Raw genomic sequence first — 10,086 nt, 5'->3', positions numbered from 1 at the left:
AATCAGCAATTGCTAGATCTTACTATTTTGAAGAAGTAGGAGCAGCCACAGTAATGGTGACATGTGTGTTCTAGTTGTGTGTTACAATTTTTTTATGTTCATCCTTTTTAAGGCTGTGGCTCTAGGGAGATATAGCCACAGACCACACACATCATAAGAGCTGTAAGACAGGTTGTTTGATAAAGATTGTTCAGTAAATATTTTCCCAACATATAATGAGGTATTTTGGTAATCCTTCTTAATATCTGTCTTCACCAGATGCCTTTTTTATATAACTTCTAAATGAAAAAGCCTATAAAATGCAATCTACAATATACAGTAGATGAGCTAAAAGTTGTCATTTTTATTGAAATTCTAGCTATATTGAAAGTAATGCTGAGGTACAGGATTTGGGTCTTTCCAAAGAGGCTCTGAGTTAACTCTCTGGTGTAATGGCCTAAAATTGAGACAATATGTGTATCTTTTGCCAATTATTCTGGTTTATTAATAAATTTTATCAATAAGAATCAACTGCAGTAATCAAAAATCATGCATTTATTTTTCCCTTCTTCATAGAAACCTGCCTTATTTTTTCAAGTAACAACAGTATATTTAAGCCTACATAGTACAACAGATAGAATGTCTGAAAGTTTGGTGCAATTGTTTTGCTTCATGGCAAGACACAGTCTTGTATTTCTGCTGAAACATACAAAAAAATCTTGTCCTCTGTTGCTTGGCTGACTCTAAATGTAACAGTGCACTAACTGTTAACTTGTCTAACAAAAATTACTTTCCGTTACTTACATTATTTGTAAATTATGAAGAATTGTAAAAATATGTGAAATAAAGCATATTCCCAAAGTGAAAAAAAGAACATTTATGGAATCATATAAAATAATTTTTGCGCCTTATCCTTTATTTTGTCATAATTTACTTTTGGTCCATATTTTATACCATATCTTGAACAACAGTTCCATACCAACTGTACCTTAAAAACCTAATATGCCTCTTTGTCTATGAAAGCAAGATCATCAACATTACTAAACATTTGAAGAGACATGATAATAATGTACTAGCTACACTGAAACTAACTAATGTAAGTCAGAACAATATACAAGATTTATCTGTTTACATTTGGCAACTGCCTGCATTACTGCAGCATCTGAGGGTGTTTAAATTGTAAGGCCTTTCAAGTTTACCTATCAAATCTGATATGTGGGATGAAATTAATAAGTGTGCTTCAGTTATATACCATATTTATAAACATACCATCTTCTCACTTTACTCTGCAATATTCATGCTGTAAAATTATTTTAGATGGGTCAACTGAGTTCATGTAAGAAATCCATGTCTCTGTATTTGGCTAGCATATGTCATTCCCATCAAGTGGTATTTAAATTACGTTAGTTCATATGTCCAACAAATGTAACATAATTTCAGCTGTAGCAACAGGCTCATGGAGAAATACAACCATGAAATTCTTTGCTCTTTGACTCTGTATCCTGTACTAGGATCCTTGGGTTACGTTTTAGATGAAGTGCTTCCAGGAAGAGTAACAGGTGGCTGTGCACTGTCAGAAAACTTCTGCAGCTCCTCCTTTATGGCAGCAATGAGAGGTACAGCAGGATCAGAGGGTGCAAGCCGAGAATCACAGAGTACTAGAGCACAGTCCACCTCTGGAGCAGTTGGTAAACGTGGACGGTGGAAAGGACCAGCACTTAATGGCCTTGAACGACCTGCACTTGAGAGTGGAGAGTGTTCCACTGTTCCCCAAGCTCCACGTGGCCTGGCTGCTGCAGTTAGAGGTGTAGATGCTGTTGCAGGTCGTCGAAGCTCCGTGGTGTGTGGCCGCTGCGCAGATACACCCGGTGGCCCACCCACTGGCCTGATAAGATAGTCATACACTTAGTACTACACAGAGTTTGCTAATTAAATAAAATACAATTTAAAGTAGTAATAATTCTATAGTATATCTATTGTCAACGGGTGCATAATTCCCATGATAGTCTGAGATTCCATTAAAATATAATACTGATAAAAAACAGTAAGATAGACAGTTAAAATCAGTGAAGATACGCTGATAAATTCGGGGGAGAATGCCATGTCTGACACAGCTTGAAATGCAACTGTTAATGTTCCTTTAAAAAGAGGGAAAAGGTTGTCCAGCTGAACTGAACATATGATCAATTACTGGGGCACTGCACACTGGTCGGTCATGATATCAGGTAGAAAACACCGCTGGAGTTCCCCAAAGTCTAATTTATAACTATGAATTCAATAACACTATCCAAAATCATCTAATCGCAAGGACAGTAATCTTACTCATAATCTTACATAATGAAACATTTTGCAAAATGCAACTGAAGTGCATCAAGTCTTAGAAAAATCAGTAGAGTACAGAATGTTAACTCAAAATGTTGTTATGGAGTTGTGAACTCTGAGCACGTGTGTTCATAATACATAACCCACTAAGCTGAAAATAATATTATAGATGGTGGCCCAGAAAAGAGGCCATATTTTGCTTTCTGAAAAGTGAGGATCCAGCATACAGCCTTTGCAACATATTTATGCACAAAACATTGTCACAGCAATAGACTACCATTATGATTATGAGTTAGCACTGGCACATATTCTCACCTCCACATTATCTGAAATGGTTATTTAACAGCTTGAAGGTATAGTAGCAAATATTCTCTGAGCTTTTATTCAGGCATATGATATGTGTGACTGGTTATTTATTCTTTTTTATGGATGACAGTGCTCTTTATGGAGTGCATTGCTACAATGTGAGGATATAATTTGAATGTGAAGGCCTTTATGTGTGTCAGATTTGTTTATACTGAACACTTCTCTCATTCAAGTGAAAGATGAGCATCAACAGAAGTTACCTTAACTGAAATTTGTCAAATTGGGGGAGGGATGCTGAAGAGAAATTATTATAGGAGTAAAAAATAAAAATTACTAAATTTTTTATTCGTTTATATGAACTGTAGCCAACAAAACATTGCATCCAATTAAATGCTAAAAACATAAAAGACCATATTTCCACGCCCATTAACAGAATCTCAAGTGAGAAATGCTATTAATTAATTAAAAAATAAAATGTCTAGTGGCATCAACAGAATTCCAGACAAGGTAATCAAACATAGTTCCATCAGTTTAGATTCTCAGCTAGCTGTTGTTGTTGTTGTTGTGGTCTTCGTCCAGAGACTGGTTTGATGCAGCTCTCCGTGCTATTCTATGCTGTGCAAACTTCTTCATCTCCCAGTATCTACTGCTACCTACATCCTTCTGAATCTGCTTAGTGTATTCATCTCTTGGTCTCCCTCTACAATTTCTACCCTCCACGCTGCTCTCCAGTACTAAATTGGTGATCCCTTGATGCCTCAGAACATGTCGTACCAACTGATCCCTTCTTCTAGTCAAGGTGTGCCACAAATTTCTCTTCTCCCTAATTCTATTCAATACCTCCTCATTAGTTATGTGATCTACCCATCTAATCTTCAGCATTCTTCTGTAGCACCACATTTCGAAAGCTTCTATTCTCTTATTGTCCAAACTATTTATCGTCCATGTTTCACTTCCATACATGGCTACACTCCATACAAATACTTTCAGAAACGACTTCCTGACACTTAAATCTATACTCGATGTTAACAAATTTCTCTTCTTCAGAAATGCTTTCCTTAGCATTGCCAGTCTATATTTTATATCCTCTCTACTTTGACCATCATCAGTTATTTTGCTCCCCAAACAGCAAAACTCATTTACTACTTTAAGTACCTCATTTCCTAATCTAATACCCTCAGCATCACCTGATTTAATTCGACTACATTCCATCATCCTCATTTTGCTTTTGTTGATGTTCATCTTATATCCTCCTTTCAAGACACTGTCCAGTCAATTCAGCTGCTCTTCCAAGTCCTTTGCTGTCTCTGACAGAATTACAATGTCATCGGCGAACCTCAAAGTTTTTATTTCTTCTCCATGGATTTTAATTCCTACTTCAAATTTTTCTTTGTTTCCTTTACTGCTTGCTCAGTATACAGATTAAATAACATCAGGGATACGCTACAACCCTGTCTCACTCCCTTCCCAACCACTGCTTCTCATTCATGCTCCTCGACTCTTATAATTGCCATCTTCAGAATTTGACAGAGAGTATTCCAATCAACATTGTCAAAAGCTTTCTCTAAGTCTACAAATGCTAGGAATGTAGGTTTGCCTTTCCTTAATCTAGCTTCTAAGATAAGTCATAGGGTCAGTATTGCCTCACGTGTCCCAACATTTCTACGGAATCCAAACTGATCTTCCCCGAGGTCGGCTTCTACCAGTTTTTCCATTCGTCTGTAAAGAATCCGCGTTAGTATTTTGCGGGCGTGACTTAATTAAACTGATAGTTCGGTAATTTTCACATTTGTCAACACCTGCTTTCTTTGGGATTGGAATTATTATATTCTTCTTGAAGTCTGAGGGTATTTCGCCTGTTTCATACATCTTGCTCACCAGATGGTAGAGTTTTGTCAGGGCTGGCTCTCTCAAAGCTATCAGTAGTTCTAATGGAATGTTGTCTACTCCCGGGGCCTTGTTTCAGCTTAGGTCAGCTAGCTGACATTATTAATACTTCGTTCAGGACAGAGGTGTTTCCATCAAAACTAAAGTTATCCATTATAAAGCCACTCTACAAAAAGAATAGTAGAGTTGACTTAAAAATAATTATAGACCAGTGTTACAATAGACAGGTTTTTTTAAAGTATTAGAAAGAGTAGTGAATGAAGGGCTAGGCAATCTCCTGGATAAAAATAAAATACTCACCAGTGCTCAAAACGGGTGTAGGAAGAACAAATCAATGGCAACAGCAGTCTTGGATAGGAATGAACTAAGTTGTGGGATATTCTTGGATTTATCCAAAGCATTTAACCTAATCAGCCACGATTTACTGCTTATGAAATTACATTGTTATGGGGTTTAAGTAATGGCTTTAAAATGGTTTAAATCTGATAGACAACAGAGAGTACAAATATGTTACATAGGCAAGGAACACCTTGCAGCTTACAAAATACTAGATATGGAGTGTGTGAGGGCTCTGTATTAGGCTCTCTGTTGTTCCTGGTATATATAAATAATTTGCCAAACCATCAGAGTGCTGCAGACACAGGATGTTTGACAACAACATGGGCATTTTCATGAAAGAATATATGGAGGATGACCTACAGCAGAATGTCTCTAAGACAATAGATAAGGCAGCAAAATGGTTTAGGGTTAATGCTTTGGCCATGTTGTTGTTGTTGTGGTCTTCAGTCCTGAGACTGGTTTGATGCAGCTCTCCTTGCTACTCTATCCTGTGCAAGCTTTTTCATCTCCCAGTACCTACTGCAACCTACATCCTTCTGAATCTGCTTAGTGTATTCATCTCTTGGTCTCCCCCTACGATTTTTACCCTCCACGCTGCCCTCCAATACTAAATTGGTGATCCCTTGATGCCTCAGAACATGTCCTACCAACCGATCCCTTCTTCTGGTCAAGTTGTGCCACAAACTTCTCTTCTCCCCAATCCTATTCAATACTTCCTCATTAGTTATGTGATCTACCCATCTAATCTTCAGCATTCTTCTGTAGCACCACATTTCGAAAGCTTCTATTCTCTTCTTGTCGAAACTATTTATCGTCCATGTTTCACTTCCATACATGGCTACACTCCATACGAATACTTTCAGAAATGACTTCCTGACACTTAAATCAATACTGGATGTTAACAAATTTCTCTTCTTCAGAAACGCTTTCCTTGCCATTGCCAGCCTACATTTTATATCCTCTCTACTTCGACCATCATCAGTTATTTTGCTCCCCAAATAGCAAAACTCCTTTACTACTTCAAGTGCCTCATTTCCTAACCTAATTCCCTCAGCATCACCCGACTTAATTAGACTACATTCCATTATCCTTGTTTTGCTTTTGTTGATGTTCATCTTATATCCTCCTTTCAAGACACTGTCCATTCCATTCAACTGCTCTTCCAAGTCCTTTGCTGTCTCTGACAGAATTACAATGTCATCGGCGAACCTCAAAGTTTTTATTTCTTCTCCATGAATTTTAATACCTACTCCGAATTTTTCTTTTGTTTCCTTTACTGCTTACTCAATATACAGATTGAATAACATCGGGGAGAGGCTACAACCCTGTCTCACTCCCTTCCCAACTACTGCTTCCCTTTCGTGCCCTTCGACTCTTACAACTGCCATCTGGTTTCTCTACAAATTGTAAATAGCCTTTCGCTCCCTGTATTTTACCCCTGCCACCTTTAGAATTTGAAAGAGAGTATTCCAGTCAACATTGTCAAAAGCTTTCTCTAAGTCTACAAAAGCTAGAAACGTAGGTTTGCCTTTCCTTAATCTTTCTTCTAAGATAAGTCGTAAGGTCAGTATTGCCTCACGTGTTCCAGTGTTTCTACGGAATCCAAACTGATCTTCCCCGAGGTTGGCGTCTACTAGTTTTTCCATTCGTCTGTAAAGAATTCGTGTTAGTATTTTGCAGCTGTGACTTATTAAGCTGATAGTTCGGTAATTTTCACATCTGTCAACACCTGCTTTCTTTGGGATTGGAATTATTATATTCTTCTTGAAGTCTGAGGGTATTTCGCCTGTTTCATACATCTTGCTCACCAGATGGTAGAGTTTTGTCAGGACTGGCTCTCCCACGGCCGTCAGTAGTTCCAATGGAATATTGTCTACTCCGGGGGCCTTGTTTCGACTCAGGTCTTTCAGTGCTCTGTCAAACTCTTCACGCAGTATCATATCTCCCATTTCATCTTCATCTACATCCTCTTCCATTTCCATCATATTGTCCTCAAGTACATTGCCCTTGTATAGACCCTCTATATACTCCTTCCACCTTTCTGCTTTCCCTTCTTTGCTTAGAACTGGGTTGCCATCTGAGCTCTTGATATTCATACAAGTCGTTCTCTTATCTCCAAAGGTCTCTTTAATTTTCCTGTAGGCGGTATCTATCTTACCCCTAGTGAGATAGGCCTCTACATCCTTACATTTGTCCTCTAGCCATCCCTGCTTAGCCATTTTGCACTTCCTGTCGATCTCATTTTTGAGACGTTTGTATTCCTTTTTGCCTGTTTCACTTACTGCATTTTTATATTTTCTCCTTTCATCAATTAAATTCAATATTTCTTCTGTTACCCAAGGATTTCTACTAGCCCTCGTCTTTTTACCTACTTGATCCTCTGCTGCCTTCACTACTTCATCCCTGAAAGCTACCCATTCTTCTTCTACTGTATTTATTTCCCCCATTCCTGTCAATTGCTCCCTTATGCTCTCCCTGAATCTCTGTACAGCCTCTGCTTCTTTTAGTTTATCCAGGTCCCATCTCCTTAAATTCCCACCTTTTTGCAGTTTCTTCAGTTTTAATCTACAGGTCATAACCAATAGATTGTGGTCAGAGTCCACATCTGCCCCTGGAAATGTCTTACAATTTAAAACCTGGTTCCTAAATCTCTGTCTTACCATTATATAATCTATCTGATACCTTTTAGTATCTCCAGGGTTCTTCCATGTATACAACCTTCTTTCATGATTCTTAAACCAAGTGTTAGTTATGATTATGTTGTGCTCTGTGCAAAATTCTACCAGGCAGCTTCCTCTTTCATTTCTGTCCCCCAATCCATATTCACCTACTATGTTTCCTTCTCTCCCTTTTCCTACACTCGAATTCCAGTCACCCATGACTATTAAATTTTCGCCTCCCTTCACAATCTGAATAATTTCTTTTATTTCATTATACATTTCTTCAATTTCTTCGTCATCTGCAGAGCTAGTTGGCATATAAACTTGTACTACTGTAGTAGGTGTGGGCTTCGTATCTATCTTGGCCACAATAATGCGTTCACTATGCTGTTTGTAGTAGCTTACCCGCATTCCTATTTTCCTATTCATTATTAAACCTACTCCTACATTACCCCTATTTGATTTTGTGTTTATAAGCCTGTAGTCACCTGACCAGAAGTCTTGTTCCTCCTGCCACCGAACTTCACTAATTCCCACTATATCTAACTTCAGCCTATCCATTTCCCTTTTTAAATTTTCTAACCTACCTGCCCGATTAAGGGATCTGACATTCCACGCTCCGATCCGTAGAACGCCAGTTTTCTTTCTCCTGATAACGACATCCTCTTGAGTAGTCCCCGCCCGGAGATCCGAATGGGGGACTATTTTACCTCCAGAATATTTTACCCAAGAGGACGCCATCATCATTTAATCATACAGTAAAGCTGCATGCCCTCAGGAAAAATTACGGCTGTAGTTTCCCCTTGCTTTCAGCCGTTCGCAGTACCAGCACAGCAAGGCCGTTTTGGTTATTGTTACAAGGCCAGATCAGTCAATCATCCAGACTGTTGCCCTTGCAACTACTGAAAAGGCTGCTGCCCCTCTTCAGGAACCACACGTTTGTCTGGCCTCTCAACAGATACCCCTCCGTTGTGGTTGCACCTACGGTACGGCTATCTTTATCGCTGAGGCACGCAAGCCTCCCCACCAACGGCAAGGTCCATGGTTCATGGGGGGCTATAATAATAAGGAAAAGACAATATGGATAAATTTCTGTAATATTAGAAATTAAGCTAGAAGCAGCATAAAAGCTGAGTTAGGTAACTATGTTATCACGTAAGCTCCATCCACAAAATGTCTAGGCATGTGGGTGGATGATCACTTGGGATGGAAGAAGCATCTAGAATTTCTGAACAAAACACTAAGTAAATGCTGTCATGTGCTAAGAATCCTTTGGGACTGCTGCAGTGTTGAATCACTGTTGTGTGCTTATTATGCTTAAGTGAACAGCTTTCTTAGATATAGTGTGATCTTCTGGGGAAATACAAGTACGGCAAGACAAACTTTCAAACTTCAAAAAAAAGTGTTGTTAAAGTAATGAAAGAAGTTCAGTGTAGAGAGTCATGTGGGGAAATGATGACACTCCTGGCTGACACATGTATAAATGACTGTGCTTTCTGAAAACTCATCAGGAATTTTCAGCTCTGAAAATCAAGTTCGTAACTAAACAATACGAAACAGAGACACTTTCACAGAGACAACCACAGAAAAGCTCTTTACCAGAAAGTGTACATTATCAACCAACAATATGTTTTTGTACATTGCCTGATACAATAAACGAAATTAAAGAATTTCATAAATTCAGAGTAGAGCTAAAACAATTTTTAATAATGCATAGCTTTTATGACACTGAAGAATAGCTGAATGTTAAAAAATAAAATTATTTACGTATAATGGTGTAAGAAGGTTGTATTTTTATGTAAGGGTGCAAAAAACTTAAAAATAAGAAATTTTATTGTAACTAGCCATAGCTATGTATTACCTACATCCATACAACATATATTGTTAATCTGTGGATAAAGAAATTGAACTGAATTGAGAAAGGTGTCCCAGGAAGAATTGTCAGTATTCAGGGATATGACAGGAATGATCATTTGGAGCAAAAACATCTACTAAACAAGGGCCCTAAAATATATACCTTAAGAGATACAACCATTTCTTCATCTTTCATACTGTGAAACAAATGTCTTCTACTACAAGCTCTTTGCTTTCCATATTTTGGAAGGAGGTTGTGTGGACCAAAGTAAGAAAAACTTTTCTAGTAAACAAGGGTTCTGAAATGCATGTCTTAAGGGCTGTGAACACTTGTTTTGTAGACGAGATGTGTTTCAGAGCAACAAAGATGAACAAGTTCTCATAGCTCTTAAGGTGAGTATTTTAAAGCTCAAGTTTACCAGACATTTTTTTCTTGTTTTGGTCCATACTACCACCTCTCAAAATATGTGAAGCAAAGAGCCTGCAGTAGAAGAGATCTGTTTCATAGTATCAAAGATGAAGAAGTGTTCAGGCTCTTAGGATATCCATTTCGGAAACCATGTTTACTAGACATTTTTGCTTCAAATGATAATTCCTGTCATAAACTTGAATATTGACTGTTCCTCCTGTGACTCCCTGTATAAATAAAAAATTGTTTTCTTAGGCAATACAGTGACCAGTATTTGGAATTTCAGCTTTAAATATAGAAATTTATGGAAAGGTAATAGTTATAGCCCCA

The 10,086-nt window shown here is 38.0% G+C and overlaps 1 protein-coding gene across 1 annotated transcript in view; it reads right to left on the bottom strand.

Moving 5' to 3' along the window:
* Positions 1–944: 944 nt before the first annotated feature.
* The window catches only part of LOC124805612, a 359,950-nt gene continuing 350,808 nt past the window's right edge, over positions 945–10,086 (bottom strand). Inside the window, exon 13 of the mRNA XM_047266178.1 lies at positions 945–1,864. Within this exon, the coding sequence (XP_047122134.1) occupies positions 1,501–1,864 (364 nt within the window). The 3' untranslated portion in view covers positions 945–1,500. The remainder of the gene's footprint in view (positions 1,865–10,086) is intronic.

The sequence above is a fragment of the Schistocerca piceifrons genome, chromosome 7, assembly GCF_021461385.2.
Source record: "Schistocerca piceifrons isolate TAMUIC-IGC-003096 chromosome 7, iqSchPice1.1, whole genome shotgun sequence".
NCBI lineage: Eukaryota > Metazoa > Arthropoda > Insecta > Orthoptera > Acrididae > Schistocerca > Schistocerca piceifrons.
The sequence above is the reverse complement of the archived record's forward strand: the minus strand, read 5'-3'. Positions and strand labels throughout refer to the sequence as shown.